The following is a 21,085-nucleotide window of genomic DNA, read 5'->3' as shown; positions in this document are numbered from 1 at the left end:
ACTCGGCAGCGAGGTTGGCTAGTTCAGATTGAGTCGCAACTTCGCTCCCCACATCAGAATATACAAAATAAAAGAATGAAAATATTCTGTCTGTTAGAAGGAAGGAATATACGCGGTTGAAGAGAATATTTTGAGGAGCTACTAAGTAGCAAAAAAAAAAATCAGATATCTCCGAAGAAGTCCTACTCCACATAGCTGTAGACTGCACGTAGATATTGAATGGTTAGAAACCAAGTTAACTGAAATACTTGTATACTCACCACTAGGATGAAGGACATCTTTGCTTGAAAACGAAATTGGAAAACTTGAATTGAGTAAATGGAATGAAGAAAACAAAATTTTTTTTTCATCCAGTAAATTTTGAACTTAGAAAGGAATAAATGGTTCCCGAAGTATTGTTTTTGTGATAGGAAAATTTATGTGAAAACGGGACGAACTTCTATTGGTTTTTATTTAAATATTTTCTCACAAATACTCTCCATACTCACTAATGAAGAACGAGACGACCAGGCCCGATAAGAAGTTTACAACTTGCTGAAAAAGACGGAATAAACTTCAAGTTACATCCGAGTACAATGGCAAGTTACATCCGAGTACAATGGACCAGTACGGTCTAAGTTTACATATATATCCAAGACCATATAATAAAGATCCTGGAAAGGTCAGAACAAGGTACCGGTCGTTAGCATGAGCTTCGCAGAATATGATGACCAAAACGTGAAATTCTACAAAGGGTGAATTCAAATTTCTACGAGATCAAGAGAGACACTCTCGCGGACTCTGTTAGAAAAGGTGGCCAAATATTCCTTGAATATCAATCGACAATTGAGAAACTTTCAAAGTTTGCTGGTGCCGATTTCCATGTTGTTAAGTCAGTATAAAATTATCGGCTTGGCGCGTTGCCATTGGGTAACATCCAATTGTTACGAATTTCTCTACGGACGCGTTTAGCGTGCATAACCGTTTGAGCACTTCTCTCTTTATTGACTATTTCTCCTTATGGCATAAATTCACTGTCAACCTTCCCTTTTCGGTCAAAGAACATAATGATCATTGTTTTGATTCGCGATTTTATCAATCTTGCCTTTTCGAGTGAGGAGACTCCTTTTGTGTCATTCGCTGCTCTAACGCCGTAATTCAGAGTCGTACTCAAAAAATCATTTCTTGTCCCCTGTTATCACTCTGTCCAAAAATTCTAGATCCGTTTCGTAGCACTCACGAAATTCCTGGTACTTCATTAAACGCTGCTCCTTCATCTCACTCGTTAGCACTTTCGGTACCATTTTCGTGTTTGAAGATCAGCTGGTAAAATGCAATGAGCTATTGTTTTGGGTATTCCACACTCCTCTTCATTCTAACACTTAATCGTTAGTCTTTGTCCAAATTTGAGGCACTTCTTGTACCGAATCCTTCAAATGTGATGGCATCGGGCGTCCCGAGCGCTTGCCGTCGTTGACGAACTCCCGACATTCCCGAAATTGCTTGTACTACATGAAACTTTTCCATCTTTTCCATCGCCCTGTCTCCATACAACAGATATTCCGAATGTTGTCCAGAGTAATAGAGAGCCGCCCTGCGCACGTTCCCCACTCCTTCCAATCTCTGTGAAACCTTTCACGGCTCTGTATATAATTACTGATTTAAAACCTTCCATCTTCATTCGCTCCTTGTGTAACTCGACGACTGTGACATGTTGACTCTCGGTAGGTGTACAGCTGAAATAAATAAATAACTAAAACCGGTTCTTAATCAAAATTAAACGAGGTATTCAAAAGGCTTATTAAAAATTAAAAAAAAAAACATTAAGTCAATGCCAAAAATAGCAAAATACAAAATTATCATTACTTATCACGCACCCTGTATATGAGAGCAACAACGTTTATGCACTAGTCATCTTGTCAGTAAGAAAACTACATACAGGCGCAATCGAGTTTCCAAGCAGCATAGAACATGATCGCGTGTAAGCGATTTAAGTACGAGGTAGCTAATTGACTCGTATATCGATGATGCCTAGATGGCTTTCTTGTGTATGTTTCCCCATTCCATGCATCACATACACGACACCAACCTGATCAAAACGATGTGTATAATTCTTCACGCACAAGTGCTTGAAGTACGTCGAATTTGTGCAATGCTTTTCTTCCGCCGTAACAATTCAAGCAATGCGCTGGAAAATGAATTTCTTGTAAGTAGTCTTCTTGCTCGTCAGTCATATTTACGCGTCACGCTGTCGGTTCTAGTAACATGCTTTAAATCGCTTATATGTCGCTCTGGTAATGGCAATTGGTTTCTCCAGAATTACGCCTCTTGCATAAAGTATTCCAGATGTACCCACTGTCGACACAGTAGAAAGTCTTTTACAAATCTATGCAGAGCAGACGGAACGTGAATTTGAACTCTATATAATGATCCCCGAAGAATGTTAATGTGATCTGTGGAAAAGAATCTATAGGGGAAACCTGCACCTGATGCGTTACAGAATGTAGCTGGTGACGGTAGGGAATGCCCAAACTGTAATATCTATAGTATGGTCGCATTCAAGACAGGTGCCCTTCTTGGGTATCTTGATGATCATCCCCCTCTTCCACTTACTATTCATATACCAAGGATTTGTGTATAAGTGAAAGTACATAGCAGCTCAACAGTAACTGTAGGGAATGTAAGGAACATTTTCACAGGGAGACCATTGCCGATCAAAAATTACACAACGTCCACATTGCGCTTAAAAATAATCACCTTCCATTCTGAGCCTTCAGTTTAACGAGCAATTTCTCTGGACCCTCAATATCGAATATAACCATCTCTCATGTCTCACTAACCCGCAGAATGGTATTATGCCTTTGCCCTACTAGGTCCCACTTCCACGACAAGAGTTTTCAATGGAGCAAATCTCTCTTGATTGAAATCGGAATCTGAAGAAGATATAGGACGTTGAATGTATTTATAAACTCTTTCACATTGGTCACATTTTGGATGGAAATTAATGATACCGGGTCATTTTGGAGCTCTTTTTTCGTCCTTTTAACTCTGAGAAAATCGAAATCTTTTAATACTTTAAGATAACTGGAATATTCACGAATCATGGGCACGTGCTTTGTGTTCTCCTCACAGTTTACAGAAGGTTGAAACTCTGACCTTGTTCGCTCTGGTTTGGCGGCAAATAAAGAAATCCAATTTTCCTTTGGATCAATAGGTCCTATCCTTAACTGAAATATAAATTGTCTTCCCTTTAATTGGTAAATACTATATTTCCAATCCTTTTTTGAGTGCACTCAGCAAATATTTCCTCCTGAAATGAAAATAAGTACAATCGAAGCTTTCTATATACGTCTTACCCTTGTAGTCTACATTAAAAACCCAAGGCAGCTTGGGTAGAATAATTGAGACTAAAAATATTTGGCATATTTTAACAAAATATTTGCTTTTTTATTTCCAGATAGCTTAAGTGATACTCTGTCATCAGCACGTGGTAGTGCGACCAGATACAGCTCATCAAGCTCACTTTCGAGTGCCACAACAGTGCCGTCACCGTCAGGTTCGGGATCTGGCAACATGGTAAATTCATCATGCTTCCTTTCATCACAGAAAAAATACAAAAAATGATCCTGTTTTTTTTTATAGACACAGTCTGGCCTGACAACACGTGCGATATCTCCTCAAGTGTCAATGCCTACGTCGTTGTCAACAATAACGACACTACATACACCACCGAGCCCATCAAATCACCCACATCATATTCATCAGCAGCAAATGTCGAAATCAATGAATCCTGATACCATCATTGGAAACTCTGTGCCTCTTTCCTTAACAACAAAACAAATGCCACGCAGCTCACCAACACCTTCAACACCGTCGCCATCATCATCATCGATGAACGGTATCCCACCATCATCGCCGAATGTTTCATCATCCGGATCGCCTTCATCGATATCGATGTCGTCCCTATCAACATCCCCACCGATTATTATACCACAATCGCCACTAGGAGGGACATTGGGAGGGTCTGCAACTTCACCAGCGCCAGTTCCAATTAGTCTTAAAATTACAAACGTTCCAAATGGTGTTAAGGTGCCTCAAACGGCGTCAATCATATCGTCCTTGTCGACATCATCTCAACACATCCCACCGTCATCTTCACCGTTGTTCTCCTCGTCTGCATCGAATCTAACAATTATCTCATCGACAACAAACAATTCGTTAGGTTCGTCCCTAGCATCTATGACAGTCGCTCCGGTAGCGACTTCATCGCCACCAGTTCTCAATTACACAACAAGTGAAAACAGTATTTTATCTGCAACGCCATTGACAACTGCAACCACCATTAATTCGGGAATGCCATTGAATTTGAATGCTTCAGCTTCCCTACCGCACGTACAAATAGTTCATGCCGGTAAAAATGGCATTTGTCGGAAGCCGAACGACTTTCACGAACCGTCAATAATCTCCGCGTCAATAGTAGCGACCCAACAGCCACAGCATCAATCACATTCGTCCGTATCAGGCGTTTCAGCGTCGCAAATTATAGTAACTAACAATGCATCGACCGCTACTACGATCACAACCAAAGAAAAAATATCAGAAAGCGGAGAACAACATGGAACAAAGTGCATCAATCTGGTTAACAGTATCCCTCTGACATCTCTGGATCAAGCGACGCTTTCCTCGTCAGTAATTTTCCCAATGCTTTCTGATTTCAACAGCCAGAGCATCCGGTTTCCTCCAAGAATTGCATTTGAAGGTAATTGATTCAATTCTAAGTATTGTAATGAATATGTTTGCAAAAATGGGCGTGGGTTTCTTAGATAACCAGAATTTTAAGAGAGATTACATAGATTACTCCATAAATCTCAATATTGCTTACATGATAGAAAAGAAAATAGTGAAAGTGTTTTGAAAGGAACATAAGACTACTAGATAGGTCTTAAGCTAGGTTTGACACCCCATTCAAACACTAGGTAGCTGTGCAAGACCAGCATTCTTATTTGGCCATGAATGACTTGAAGTTATAACTCCACAATTTTAATGGATTTGAAAGATACAGTCGCCAGTCCCAAATCCTCGGTCCATTTATGGGATCACCTATGTGCTCTCAGGGTTCCTATTATTCGAAAATTCCGGGTTTCCATTACTTCATGTCTGGGTTGAATGACCGTTCAAAACCTTTGCACACTGTTTAGACTTGTTGCACATTCAACAGGGGAGGAGATTTGACTAATTCAAACGTCTGCGAAGTAGAACTGCTACAAAAGATTTAATTTTGTTTCTAAGGTAAGCCCGACCATGCACAGTGATAGTCCCATGATGGACCTTTGTAGTCTTTGTAAATGTACTACCAACACACTGTTTAATAATGAGTAATGCTAATATGGCCCGGCCCAGAAATTTGATGTTCTGCAAAACCAAGGGCAACTTTACGCCTAACACGCCTAACGCACTATATGCCACAGCTTTTGAGGAGCTTGTTGACGTCATCTTGAGAATTTTTAATTACCAAAGTTTCCCTACACCTCATTGGCCACTAGATTTTTGCCGCCAGGACGTTTTCAAACCTCGATTTCTTAAAGGGAATTTTTCGATTGTGCCCCACTCACAATATTATCTTTGACTCTGACGGCCCCATTTTCCTTGGACTTGGAGTTTTATTGCCTCCAGCTTTAAGCTTAGATGTAAGTCGCCTTTTGTTGGTTCAGCTTCGCTTCTTCAATCCGTCTTATTTCGTCTTTGGGCTGTTTGCACCTTGTATTAGCTGTATTAGCTTCTATTTTAGTTCATCTTTCCACTGTTCTGTTCAATAGCCTAGAATGGGGACTTTGTCAGTTCAGGATGAGCTTCTTGAGATTCTTCAAAGCAGATTTCTCTTTATTTCGGGTTGGTAACAAATATTTTAGTATAATCAGTGAACGAATAGAAATATATTCAGATATATAATAAGAAGAGAGGAAATACTCTTCCTCGAATAAAATTCTTTAAACTTACTTCCGTAATTAACATTGTTGGTTTTTTTTTTCATTTTTTTCCTTTTTAGTACAACAACAACCAAGAAATCCACCTACATCAACGGCCAGGTTATTGGTTGGTGCAGCGACCGCGGTCAGTACACCATCAAGAACAGGTCCTGGTGTTGGATCGGCGGTTGTCAACTCGACAGAGTCGGCTCGATTGCCCGGTGGTGCTGAAGTAAACATTCTACCGCCCAATGGGAAAATGGCTCTTCTGAATAATGGAATTGCTTTGAAAGGTAAAATTTTCGCACATTCGACTCTACCATAATTGTCGAACTTTTACATAGCAAATATTCTACTGTTGGATTTTTCTATCTTAGGTGCCGACGGAGTAGGTACAAACGGACGCGCGGTACATGTTGTGACTCCTATACAGCCACGTATACCAATTGTTGTTTCTCAAACACATTTGGCACAATTACCCAATGTAAGTAAGGCTTAAATTTTTATATTAGAAATTGAGTCTTAGATTGATTAGATTTCAAGACATTTTCAGGTTTGCATATTTTTCTTCATTACGGTAAAGTGGTGGAGAAGAAATCTGAGGCTATTGTGAAATTATGTGGGAAATTCAGGCCTGGGACACTGAAATATTCACTCTGGGCCCCTGAAAAACATGACCGGCCTAGCTGGCCTCCCAATTTTCAAACCATTCTTTGATATGCCCTGCCTTATTGTGCCTTTTATAACGTAAAAACGATCAGTGCGCTTGCTACCGAAAACAGATCAAATCGTTATTTTCGTGGCCATTTTTCGGTCTGGATAACGCCATCGGGATAACATATTCCCGCTCGACGACGATTCATAAATTGAATTGTTTTTGTTGAATCTCAAATGTGCCTTCAATGCCGAAATAGATCTGCAAAATACAAGTGTTGAAATGTATTTGTTTTGTTAGGATTGGTTGATGTTGGTTGCTTAAAATAAATTAAATGGGAAGTAATCGATCTCTAGAAGGTCACTTCTTTATCAAACTCCTACTTCGTCCACTTTAGCCGCTTTGCATGGCACCTGTTTACTTGGAGTTCTTGGTGGCTTGTTGTCCCTTAAGGGGGTCATCCCGTGTGAAGGCGGTTTTTGTTGCCTTTTTTTGAAAAATTATTTTGAAGGACTGGATAAAGATAGAAACGTGATTTTTTCACCATATGTTTATTGATATCTCTAGTATATGTGATAAATTTTTCAGCTTGATTTCGTAGCTAATTTTCGGAATACGTGTTAATTTATGCACCCATCTCCAAAAAAAGGTGTTTTTCTGCTGCCACGCTGGAGGGCGCTGTGTTCATCTGAGGAAAAAAAACTAAACGGCATTTTAATGTGGACAATATTCCACGGTCCGCAAACTAGGATAATTAGAAAATATTAAAAGGTAAATTTTTGGTGGGCTTTTAAACTTAATTTTTTGAATTTTGGTGTTTTTTTACGGCTTTTTTTATGAATAAAAAAAAAACTACCCGTTCGATTGCAATTATCCTAGTTTGCGGACCGTAGAAATATGTACTAAAGAAGCCGTGAAAATTTCAAAGAATTTGGTTAGATAGATTTTGAGCTATGGTGGCAGCCGATTTTCAAGATGCAGTTTCGAGAAAAACGCATTTGAAAATTTAAATGTGATTATTAACAGTAAAATTTTAGGTCACCATCAATCTGCTATACCTGATCCATAAAGGGCACCCTCCGTTTCTTCAAAAAAGTCTTGTAAGGCCGATTGTTGCTCTCTGGTGTCAATTATGGCTCTTTTAGCGAGGTCAGTCGATCGTCGTTCGGACCGCCAAATTCGCGCTTCATTACGGCGGTCGGCATAAACCTGACATATGTGACCAACTTGGCATCCCATTGTCACTAGGATTTTGAGAATGCCACTGAATCCTTCATTGAAAATAATTACAGCCAGAAAAGTGGCTATTTCTACAACCTTGGCTCCAGAATGAAGGAGTTAAGCAGCGAAAGTCCAGATCAATGCATTTAACGACTCATTGTTATTCTGGGTTTCTGCTCGTAAACATCTGTTGCAGAGATCATCTCGTGCAAATCTTCGTAGATTGGTTTGATGACTGTTTGAACTTCTTCAGTCAAATGTGCCTTCTCGTGGTGAAAACTATCCAGTTCTCCTTTAGCTTCCGCTTTGCGCCATTCGCACCAACTGTCCTCGCCTGCTGAACAATTTTGATGCTGGGGATTTTCGTCTGTAGAACATTTATGGAAGAAAGTTTCCCAAATTTCTTGCTTCATTCCTTCTATCAAATTTGCGTGTCGACGAATAGCCAGCCCAGAAAATGTAGTGAGGTCCTTATCAGTAAGTTTTCCAGCCCCTTTTCCACCAATGCCTTTGTGATTCTTCTTTGCATTTCTAAGCCGCGTTCCCATTCTTTTCTCGACATGTCCTACGCATTCCTTTTTCACTACTACGTATATTTTATTATTTGCAGAAATTTGCAGAAATACCGGAGAAAACTCCAGCAAAATCCAATATACAATATGCAAAACTTGTCGCAATTCGAACATCCATGTTCGTGCTTGCTAAAAGTTTCTTTGCTGATGTTGATGCGAAGTCCTTTTTCTTCTCTGATAAGTATCGATTCCCATGAAATACTCGTTCGTTAGTACGAGCATGACGTTGAACGTTAAAGCGATCTCCCTTCGTACGATCCATTTAAAAAAATCACTGAACCCACAAACAGCACAATACTTACAACAAAATATAACTGAGTATAACTTGAAAGCCTTTCAGTGTTCACTCTAGACTGGATTATCCTTTTTATTCCAAACAGCAAACAAGTTTAGACAATTGATTGGTTTTCCACCTTTTTATATTTATACTTGTGTGCGAATTTATAAGGCTCAGGTAAAAAACTAACAGGTAAAAAAAAAATCGATGCTCTTTCTCATCGAGTACTCTAGCCGCAGCTGCAAACTCCTTACCTCTTTAACCCTGTAATTTCTGAAGGACTCGGAATATCGGAAAATCCCTTTGCCCACATATTCTCCACTATATATAGATACAATTCATGCCAAAAAAAAAAAATCGATTTCTCCAACCCGACACACGGGATGACCCCCTTAAAGTAAAAAATCTTTAATTTGGTTGGTACATTGTGCTCAGTAATGGAAAAAACTAATTTTGTATAAGAAATGTTGAGAATATTTTCGCCTACAACTGGGTCTGAAGGTTAAGTTTGGCGCTTCGAAAAGACTCAATCACATCCTTATTTGATGAAGTTGACATATATTTTTAATGGGGGGGGGGGAGAATATCTTTACATAAAGTGATTGTTTGAGTCCTAGCAATCCATAGTTATCTCTTACTTTTGATCTGTTCCTCTCTCACTCTCAAACAATTCTACTTTGATACGGCTCAAAATGTCGTTTAAAAGCTCTGGATCGTCCTTCGTCTTTGGACGGCTGTCAGTGTAGGGCATTTTCATCTTTTGTTAATAATTATTATTAACTGGTTGAATTTGATGAGTAGCTCGCCGACGGTGGACAAATTAATCCTTTTTATATCATGCTTAAACGCAAAATTGAACAAAATGAGGAAGATACCATCTGTTTTAGACCTAAATTTAGGCGGAAGCTTTGGGTTGGTTATTCTTTGATTTTCACTTGGAATTCGGTATTACTCATGGTGATTTTTGTCGTTCGGACTAGTATTTTTTTCAGAAGTCAATAGTTGAACATAATTTGATATATAATAGGTTAATTCAATCTACATTAGACCTAGCTAAAGTCAATCTCATATTGATTTGGTATTCGTGTTATATACATCGTTATGGAATGCGAGAACAGCGGACAGTTGAATGCGCAAGAGAGCCGGGACTTACGAGAACCAGAGGGAAATAGATTAAACTCCGACCCGAGCAACAATCAATTGAAGGGGCTCAGAGGGGTTGCAAATGGGTTACTGCCAATAATTACTTTCGGTCTCCTCCAATCCTCAGTAATGCAAGGTCGGTACTTGGCCTTTATTATATAGTGGCCTAAATGGAAGTTGGCACTCCCATGGGACCCGACGCCTAAATGTTGGTATTAATCGTTTTCTGAATTTGGAGATGTTCAACTTTCAGGTAGTGTCACTTTAAGGAAATGCGATGTGAGAAGCATGTCAAGCTGACAATCATATTTTTGCTATGGAATTGATTAATCCTTGGCCGTTGTCATTTGAGTTTTATTGCGCAGTGCCTCTTGCAGTTTCTTTATGAGTCCCTCTTGTTCGACTTTAACATTGAAGTCCTTTGGAAGGGTCATTTGATAGTATTGATGGTGTCATGCAAATCGTTCATAACAGGGGTTTTAAATTTTTTTTATTCATAATGAAGGCGACTCCAAATTCCTTGCATTTTTTCGTAGTTGAAAACGGTGTGGGATTTTCATTTTAAACGTCACAACCAAGTAAAATACAGAGAAAAGAGAATTACTAGCCTCATTGGGTGGTAACTTACTGATAGTGATACTCTTCTTAAAAGGATCTGATGTGGACTGAATTTCTACTTGTTCATGATTTCTTGTTGTACTAGGAAACGCAATAACTAAGTTTTCCATACCAACCAGGCACTATGGTCTATTATGGCGTCCTAGTATGGTGGGCAAAATTAGAGCAGATGAAAATTCTAAAGGAGTTACCCCGGTTCCAAAGACTAGTTTAAGGAGAACATGAGGCGAGGTCTTATCTGAAGGAGATACTCATATGTTTATCAATCAGGGAAATTCTGTGAAACAATTTTGCATCAGATAGTAGCTAGTAGATCGGACTCTCTCTTAGTCCTAATCGATATATTATAGCAGGAGCTCTCGATAATACCTAATATCAGTTTTGCCGTAGGAAGATACGGATTTTTTTCTGTGCGTACACAGGTAGAGATATAAAAATCTTAGGAAGACACATCCGTAAGATTCAACCGCATGAGCGTCTGAGCTGGTGGGCTCGTGTGGGTTTCGCATCCACTAGAAATTACCCCTGACCTCTCTCAATTCCCACCAGACCTCCATTTAGGTAATACTTCGGGGGTGGGTTTGCCTTTAGACACTCGTGTTGCTCCTGAGCTTCTCTCCTGCTTACTTTCTTCGCCAATTCGTTTTGCATTTTTATAATTGCGGAGGAAACCTATAGCCAGTTTTCCTTCGGCCTCAGTATCTCGACAATTACATTCCGTCGCTCCTACCCAGTGCTTGATTCATATTTCTTCTCTCCATCACGAAACCTGGGCAGTGAAACATCAGATGTTCTGCTTCTTTCGATCTGCCACTACATACAGGATACTTCATCGAATCATCTAGCCCAAAAGCGATGCAGGTACTTTGTAGAAACCACCGTGTCCTATGAGGAAATGGGTCATGTGGTGGTTAGTCTTTCCGTGTTTCCACTCAATCATACCCTATTGTTTGGAATGAGACTGTATATCCACCGACAATTCGAAGATTCATTTGATCTGCGTTGTCAGAGATCACATCACTCTGATTTTGGTTCATTCCTGAGTCCTGTGTGTCCCACCATACAAGGCGCATGATAAATCACATTCCTTTTTTTTCGTCAGCATGTCGACTGAGGTTGTGCAGTCCACTACTAGGCTGCCTTATTTCACGTTCTAAAAATGCTGCAAATCCTCAGAGCCATCAGCTGGTAAATTAGATTGACCTACTTCCATCTATGGGAGTTTGTAGGTGCTCCACACAGGTGATAGATAACGAAGGATAGAACGCATAACACCGGCTAAAAGTCGTTTTCTACAGAGTTTCGGCCTGTCACATTCGGCAACATGCTTGCAACTGCAACGGCGGCACTAGCTGCTCTGCACTTCAACACCCATATTCTAGGTACTTCTGAAAGAGCAATTTGGGGTCAATTATCACCTTCAGGTATCGGACACCGTGTCCACCGACACAGTGTTTTTCTTTCTATGCGTCATTATTAACACCGCTTTCGTTTTCTCGTCTACTAGAGCTGCGTGTGAGTGCTTTTTACGGTCAGGTCTTTAAATGTCTTATTGTCCGCTTCACGCAAACCTCCACATCCTCTGGGTGTTTTGCTGCTACAACTACAGCCAGGTTATCCGGCTATTATATCCTCTTGTGGGATGGGAAGCGCATGCACTCACATTATAAATGATATTCCACACTAGGGGATTACCAAGCACTGTCGTACTCGCGCTGGGTCGATATACTCTCTGAGGCCTTATCTGAAAAGTAATTCTCGACCAAATTTGCCAAACAGCCAGGAAGATCTATGTCAGTCAATGCGCCTTTAATTCGCCCCAGGTGGCGGAATTGAATGCCTTCCGTTGTTTTGGTAGCGAGGAAACAGAGTGGCAACAATTTCTTTGGCAAGGCGGGGCCATGTCACGAAGGGTAATCTTCGCAGCTTATATAGCACTTTTTCGTGGCATTTCCTGTACCACTATGGGCTGCTGGTGAATATCCAGTCCCTGACAGACTCCAGAATCTCTCTTAAGTCGTCTGGAAAAACTTCAACCTGCTCGAACAACAACATAACATGAGCAGCATCAGATCCAATACTACTGGCTCCACAATCTTCTCGAAGATGCATTCTTTACCAACCCCAGTTATTTGTCATCTCCACTCCATCTTGTCTCTAAGCCTAATCCTGAATGGCGGCCTTGTGGAAACTTGGACTTTTTTCGTCGTTGGATGATATTCTGTTCGCCTTCTCAACCATGTCCAAGCATTTGGCACATCTCGATTGCATTTTCCTGCTTCCTTCTTTGACCTGGTCTAGTTCTCAACTTAAGAAAATGCAAATTATGAAATTTTTCGGCCACTTCATCATCCCTAACGGCGTACAGTTTTCCAGGTACTTGGATATGGTAAACTATTATCTTTATTTCCTACCCAAAGCCACTCACTACCAGTCCTTCCTTAACGTCTTCCTGTCTAAGTCTAACACCAAGGAATTGTGAGAGGTTGTGTAGTCTTCAGAAGCTGTCCAGGCGTTTGAGATCACGCGACACTTTTGGCATTCCCTCAACAAGTCGGCGTCTCAGACATCGCAATAGGAGGAGCTCTTGACCAGAAGGCAAACTAAAGCAGGGAGCGCTTGAGTTTCTTCTCGAAGCAGTTGAGTTTCGCTCAACGGAACTACACTACCTACGATCGTGGACTAATAGCCGCGTATCTGGCCATCAAATATTTCCGTCTTACACTTGAGGGCAAGGCCGTTCACCATGTTCACATGACTATAAGTCTATAACGTTTGCCTTTCCCGATAATTCGCGACAAAGCGTTCCACCACTAATTTCGGCACTTTAAAGTTATTATCCAATTTACTTCGAACATTCAACATGTGTTCAGTAAAAAGAAGTCGTTGACACTTTGTCCTCGATCTCAGCAATCCTAGTCGCAGTTGATTTTTCGGCAATTGTTACGGCTGGGAAGGATGACGCGCTGTGTCGATATACTCTTTGGGGCCTTATCTGCGAGGTAATTCTCCACCAAATTTGTCAAATATCCAGGAAGACCTGTGTCAGTCAATGTGCTTTTAGTTCGGCCTCAGGTAGCGGAATTGAATTCCTTCCGTTGTTTTGATGGCGAGGAAATAGAGTAGAAACATTTTTTTAACAAGGCAGCTTGCGTAGAACTTTTTCGTGACATTTCGTGTGTCACTATGGGCTGGAACTAGACAACGACACGGCTAGTCGCTAACAAATATTTCTCCCCGTCCATGAACAACGTGAATCCTTGGGTCATCGCATACCAAAAGTATTGCCTCATGATCGATTTACGCAGTGGGCTGAAGCAATACCTCGAAAGGGAATTACAACACAGTCATGTTCTGAGATCTTCTATCTTGAGTGGATTCCGCGCTTTGGTATTCCAGTCGTAATAATTACAGACTAGGGAATGCAGTTTGAATCTGCTCTCCTCTCAGAGCTAAGTGAGTTCCTCGGTTTTGAACGACTGATTACGATCCACTGTCCAATTGAATGCTGGAACGTTGACGTCGGACACTGGAGGCCACAGGTCTTGCCTTTCGTTTGGTTTGGTCTCCGTACAGCCGCCCGCGAAGAATTTGCTGCCATCCTTGCTCATCTGGTATACGAAGAAAAACTACAACTCCTACACGTCTTGGCCCTGGGTAAGAGCAGCCGGGTTGTTTCGCCTGCATTTCGTTACACGCAGCTAGTGGTCAACATCGCTAGGGGCCTCGAAGTTTGCACCCATATTCTGGTGAAAGCTGACAACACACGTAAGTTTCTGCAGCCACCGTACAAGGGTCCCTGTAAGGTCAGCAAGCATGGAGAGCCACTCGTTAAGACTGGACGCCCAAAATGCTCGTCTTGGACAGACTGACCCCTTTCTTCCAGGGGGCAGACGTCACTAGGCGGAAGAGTGAGCGCCAGATCCATTTTCACCTAGTCAGTCTTTGCGGCCGAGCAGCCACGCCACGGGTTTTCTCCCCTAAACTCTGGGTTCCAATTGGGAGCGGAGTGCGCGGAGCATGTTTTCCAATTTTTCATTTTTGATTCGAGTCGGCATAGAGAAAAGAAACATGTTTGCTTTATGTGAAAAAAGCGCTTCAATATTTTTCACCTGTGAATACAACAGGCATTATTTTGATGATCATGTATTGCTGACCACCTTCATCTCACTCAATGATTTAATGATTTATTTGTTTCATTTTACAGGTTAACTTAACGGTTGCTGGAAGACAACTGCCTATGATCAATACTCAGTACCTAAACTCAATGGAACCACCGGTGGTTGTAGCCGTAACCAATAACCAGACGGCATCCACCCTGTCATCAGTCCCGAACACAGCGACTTCGGTTGCAGTAGCAACTGCAACGGCCAATGGAGGTGTTTCATAGAAAACAGGACATCCGTACACCGCATATTACGTGTAAAATACAAAATCAACCACAATACAATAACAGTAACCTAGAACAGAATCAAACGATAATAGAAAGCAAAATACAGTCTACTGTCTCTATCTACAAAGCAAGAAATTACTCTAAAACTTTAACTTAGTAAGGATCGAAAGTATGAACATAAATTTTAATCTAAAGAGAAATGTATAAAAGTAAGAAGAACATTGAAGTAATTGCAATTAACAAGTATAAAAGAAACCTAAACCTAGCGAAGGAACCTAGAAATAAACGGGAAGTAAGAAGTAACGATAGTTTTGCAGAGTCTTTTGCGCAGGGAACCTGTGAAATCATGAGAACATGAGAACATGTATATAATACAAAAAGGAATACGTGGAAACAATTAGCTTGTAAGTGAAACCAAGAATGTACGTATGTAGTTGTGAGGCATTTTAGAATGAAAAGAAAGTCCGTCGAGTGTGCCCTGCGTCCCCGCCGTTGCAGCAACCAAGGGGCGCGCACACCAAGTTAAAACAAGACACTCTGAAACGAAGTGAAACCAGAGGTAACTAAGCAAAGGCAGAGAATCGAACTCGGATACATATTTTTAAAAAAATGTATTTTTTAATAGTTGAAGTAAAAGGCAAAGCAGAAATTACATTACTTTTAGATATTTTTCCAAGCAGATGCATGAAGCGAAGGAGGATCGCCCGGAGAAGCACCGGGAGACCGCTCCCTCGCAGATCCAGGCGCAGAAATCATGCAAATGGTGGAGTCTGAACATTGGGTTTAATGTGGGAACTATTGCGAACGTATCTAATGATGGTCACTTGCGAATACGAGGCGAGAATATGATTAAACACAAAAACAAAACTAATGAATTAAATAATATTAAAGGATAGAGTAGGATGGAATATGCATTTCTAAATATCGTGTACATAGAACCAGGGTCCGAAACTGCTGAGAATATTCGTCTAGCGTTGAAAAAAACAAGCAAAAGTGAAAAATTCTAAACACATTTTATCTGTATCTTCTAAAATTCATTTTTGTTTCCACCTCAATCAAAGCCCACACATTTATACGTTTTGACTGTCCTTCTCCTTCCGCTAGGAGAAGGACGACTGTAGATTCTTTGTGGGGACGCGTTTCTAAATTAAATTTTTGACTGGAAAAACGCAAACGCGTAGGAATCGTTGTAAATATTTATCTATTTTGTATTATTTGTAATTTATATTGAGAAAAGGTCCCAGAGATGTGAACCGTATCGAATGGAATATGAAGGAAAAGCATGGTTAACATACGATGGAGGAAATCCTTTGAGGAAATGTCGGTTGAGTGGAGAGGAAAAGGAACGGATGAGGGGAGCAAAACCTTTAATTTACCAAGCAAACGTGGGACTGGTTTGGTATTTATTGCAACATATCTTTGTGTTTTTATATTTTGAAATATATTTTCGTTACGTTTTGAGATCTCTATTTGGATGTGGCTGGAAAACTCTTGACTCTCACCGGGTGGAGTAGATTCAACCCACCCCTTTGCCTATATATCTGAATATCGAAAATATCTCTTTTAAAAATAATATGAATTTCGGTTTTTCGTATTTACGGGTTCCTAAAGAGTTGAACCTTGAGTTTGCCACTACTGCCCTTCCACTAACTTATCGGTCCATTCTTCCCTGCCCAACAACGATTTCCTCCCGAAAATTTAGCGATGTCGTCCTCTAAGTATAGAACATTCAAAAGTTGTTACTGGATATGCATAATTATCACAAGAACGCTTTCTAAAGAGCAGAAATGATTTTGGATAGCATGAAGATGGTTGCGTACCACACCAATGTAAAAAAGTTTAATTTTAAATTCTTTTCTTTTCCTTCTTCCTTTGTTATAACATTTACCTTGTATTATTAATGCATAATATTGTATTTTATTTATTTTCTAGGAAGAAAGTTTGTTTATATATTATAAATATGTAAAAGTGAAACTGAAATTAGGAGGGGAGGTGACGAAATAAAAAAAACATAATAAAATGAAGAGAAAAAACACAAAGGCAAAAATATTAAGATGTTTAGGAAGTATGTATATGATAAATGATGTAATAAATATGCGTATGCAGAATAGAGTTACACATACACACAACAAAACACAACTGTATATATATATGTACGATGTACGTATATAGAGACACCTACACCTATTATTATATATGTTTATATACAAAATAGACTTTTTATTTTTAAAAATATACAATAATAATATTTATTTAAAATCGAGTCAAATTGTTTTCCTATTCTTAGCGTCGCGCTCTTATGATTGAAGGCACCTCCTGGTCATTGTCGCCAGCCGAATACTTCAAAAGCAAGCGTTTGTTGGCCTGGTTGGCTAACCATCCCATCTGCAAAACAGAAAGTGGTGGAAATGTAATGGACGACGTACACGACAACGAACGTGACAACTAAAAACAAGCAACTAAATCGTAAGGCAAAATAAGTCCGCACCTAAAAACGGAACAAATTGTACCAACTGGTCCTCCAGGTTGAGGGTTGGGTAGGGTTGACAACCCTACACGGAAAACCGAAGTTACGAGGCCACAATAGGAGCCTCGGGCTGGACGGATAATACAACGACGAACCCGGCAACGACAAAGGAATAACGATTTGCGCATTTTCTCATGGAACGTGCGCTCCCTGTACAGAGATGAAGCTGCTGAGAAGTTAGCCGATACCCTGCCCCAATATATGGCTGATGTAGCAGCGTTACAGGAGATGCGTTGGACAGGGACCGGTTTCCTGGAGAAGAGTCACTACACCATATATTATAGCGGCCATCCAGTAAACCATGTCCTCGGAGTAGGTTTCTAAATCAGCCAAAAAACGAAATCTGCTGTTATCGGCTTTGAAAACATAAGCGAATGGCTATGCACTCCGCACTTGCGAGGCAAATTTAGAAATATAAGCCTCATTAACGTTCACGCTCCTACAGAGGAGACTGCAGAGTTGGAGAAGGATACTTTCTACGAACCTTTGAAGCCTGCCCCAGATATGATATCAAAATCATACTTGGGGATTTTAACAATTAAGTAGGGAAGGAGCCCGTATTCAGGCGATACGTCGGCTTCCATAGCTTACATCAAAATACAAATGATAACGGACTGCGGATTATTCAATTAGCAGTGTCACACGAAATGGTTGTTGGAAGTACCTGGTTTGCATGGAAAGCGGCCCACAAACATACGTGGGCCTCTCCAGACGGGATCACTTTCAACCAAATTGACCACGTGTTGATCTTGAGAGATGGAGCATCGACAAATGATCTTCACAATCACCTGAAGAACATTATCATAAATACGGCCACACACATACCCCAGCCGCAAAAAGAGTCGGAACGGCTGGTTTGACGATGAATGTAAGCTAGCCAGGGAACAAGAATGCTGCACATCGAGTAATGCTACATTCTCAAAGGACGCAGGCACGCGCGGAGACTTATCACGAACTCCGGCGAGCGGAGAAGCGACTTCACAGACGGAAACCTAGGAGAACCAACAGGTTTGTGAACTCGAAAAGTACAAGGAGCAACCCCACCAGGCGCGCAAGTTTTACCGACAAGTCAGCAGCCTTACAGCAGACAAGGGGAAATCTGATTTCCGCCAAATTGGGCATATTGGAGCGATGGGTTGAGTACTTTGATGAACTACAGAACAACCAGAACATCGGCGAGTTGGAGGTCCCGGCAACTGAAAACGACGGAAAAATACTGCCACCACCGAGTGTAGAAGAAACAGTCCGTGCAATTAAAAAATCTTAAGTCGCCAGGAGCCGATGGAATTACAACCGAATTGGTTAAATATGGAGGCGACCAGTTACACCAAGTGGTTCATGAACTCGTGTTCAAGGTATGGGACAGCGAATCAAATCGCATTATCTGTCTCATACATAAAAAGGGACATATCACACAGTGCAGCAATTATAGAGGTATCACGTTGCTGAGTACCATCTATAAGATATTCTCCTCTATCTTGCTAGGCCGGGTAGCCCCATGTGCCCAGAACATCATTGGCCCATACCAAAGAGGCTTCACTCCAGGTAAATCAGCAACAGATCAGATTTTCTCTGTGCGGCAAGCGATGGAAAAACTGCTGGAATATGGACATTAGTTGCACCATGTGTTCATCGACTTTAAAGCTGCCTATGATAGCATAGCCAGGGTAAAACTTTACACGTGCCATGAGAGAATTCGGTACCCCGACGAAATTAATTAGACTGACTAGGCTGACCCTGACCAATATGCGAGGCCAGATAAAAGCAGCAGGATCACTTTCAAGACCATTACATCAAGAACGGTCGTCTACTACAAGGGGATACCCTATCATGCTTCTTTAACCTGGCCCTCGAGAAAATGATCCGTGATGGTGAGGTAAATGCAAGAGGTACGATCCTCTTTAAATCTAAAATTTAAAGAATTTTTGGCCCCCTACATCAGGATGGATGGCGTAGGTCAGGACGCCAGACAGCTTTTAGGGATGTCGAATTGGTGGACCACGGCGCAAAACTAAGATGCCTGGAGTTCCTTATTAAGGCAGGCCTAGACCGGATACCGGTTGTTGCGCCGTTGATGGTGATGAAAATAAGTGCAAATAATTTTACACCACATACTACTACTACTGTAGCCATCAAGCCAACAATACCAGAGCGCTCAAGATTATACTGTTGTGAAGTGAACAATTTACGTGACGAATGTATCCAAATTGTGAACGCTTTGGAAACTGTTTTTAGTAGTTGCCAACCGCAACTACTGATGGTAACGTACTCTTCGAACGTACAAAGTGCCTTGCTCTTAGACACAAGTATCGACTCCAATTCAAGGGCTTGGGAGGCAGCGGGTGGGGGGCTAGATAAACTTCACTTTTATTTTTAACACTGATGATAGTACATTCTTGTAAATCTTTTAATATTAAAAAGAAAACGAAATGTCCATGGACGGAATGGAGGCAGGCTCCTCAATAACCGCTGTTTGAATACGGCTGCCACCGTTTTGGCATAGGAGCCCGGCAGCGTTGTCTAATCACGTATTTGTTGCGCTGGATGAGGAGATAAGTAAGCTTGTCCCCCGCGTGCTTGAGGCCTGCCCCTATATGAAGTTGAAGGAGCAGCTCATTAAACACCTGTCAGTAAGTGAAACGGCTAAACTTAATCACTTACAAACGAAGCTAATGCTTGGTGGTGCGGTAAGGCAACTGCTGCACGAAATGAAGCAGTTGTGTTGTGACAAAGCCAGCACTGATTTGCTACAGCCTTTGTGGCTACAAAGACTTCCGGGGAGCACACAAACCATCGTGGCCTGTGCGGATTCGGGGTCTCTCGACACGTCAAACCAAGTGGTTCAGTGGCAGCAGGCGGTAGAAGCGCTAACAGCCACCGTTTCTAAATTGGCAGAAGCAATTGGTGCTTTGCGTTCAGGAAGTAGCACTAGATCACATCTAGATTCCTCTTCCGAAAGGGCGATCGGGAAGTAGGTCGCCAGGAACCTCAACAAGTATTGGGCAATGCTAGTACCGTCGTCCGTTCGCCGTAAAGGTCCCTATTTTTTGTCAACAAAAAACTAAACTTTTTCGGGAGCGATGACTACCTGAAATATTACCCCTTAAGCACACGTCACTACCTTGTCAATCATCATCATCAACGGCGTAGCAACCGGTATCCGGTCTAGGCCTGCCTTAATAAGGAACTCCAGACATCCCGGTTTTGCGCCGAGGTCCACCAATTCCCAATAACTAAAAACTGTCTGGCGTCCTGACCTGCGCCATCGCTCCATCTCAGGCAGGGTCTCCCTCTTCTTCTTTTTCTGCCATAGATATTGCCCTTATAGACTTTCCGGGTGGGATCATCCTCATCCATATGGATTAAGTGATCCGCCCACCGTAACCTATTGAGCCGGATTTTATCCACAACCGGACGGTCATGGTATCGCTCATAGATTTCGTCATTGTGTAGGCTACGGAATCGTCCATCCTCATGTAGGGGACCAAAAATTCTTTGAAGGATTCTTCTTCTCTCGAATGTGGCCAAGTGTTTTGTAAGTTGAAATAGACTCTGTTGGCTGCCAACAACCGTGCGCGGATTTCATCGTCGTAGCTGTTATCGGTTGTGATTTTCGACCCTAGACAGGAGAAATTATTAATGGTCTCAAATTTGTAGTCTCCTAGCTTTATTCTTCCCGTTTGACCAGTGCGGTTTGATGTTGGTTGGTTGGTTTTTGGTGCTGACGTTGCCAC

The 21,085-nt window shown here is 41.3% G+C and overlaps 1 protein-coding gene across 13 annotated transcripts in view; it reads left to right on the top strand.

The window, feature by feature from the left end:
* Positions 1 to 17,086, top strand: part of LOC119653720 (mucin-17) — a 238,151-nt gene extending 221,065 nt beyond the window's left edge. For all 13 annotated transcript variants that reach the window (XM_038058618.1, XM_038058617.1, XM_038058621.1 and 10 more), the window contains 5 exons: positions 3,437 to 3,555; positions 3,622 to 4,738; positions 6,026 to 6,238; positions 6,323 to 6,429; positions 14,639 to 17,086. In XM_038058618.1, coding sequence (XP_037914546.1) covers positions 3,437 to 3,555; positions 3,622 to 4,738; positions 6,026 to 6,238; positions 6,323 to 6,429; positions 14,639 to 14,821 — 1,739 coding nt within the window. In that variant the 3' untranslated portion in view covers positions 14,822 to 17,086. The remainder of the gene's footprint in view (positions 1 to 3,436; positions 3,556 to 3,621; positions 4,739 to 6,025; positions 6,239 to 6,322; positions 6,430 to 14,638) is intronic.
* Positions 17,087 to 21,085: the final 3,999 nt, after the last annotated feature.

This window comes from Hermetia illucens, chromosome 4 (assembly GCF_905115235.1).
Source record: "Hermetia illucens chromosome 4, iHerIll2.2.curated.20191125, whole genome shotgun sequence".
Lineage (NCBI taxonomy): Eukaryota > Metazoa > Arthropoda > Insecta > Diptera > Stratiomyidae > Hermetia > Hermetia illucens.
The sequence above is the reverse complement of the archived record's forward strand: the minus strand, read 5'-3'. Positions and strand labels throughout refer to the sequence as shown.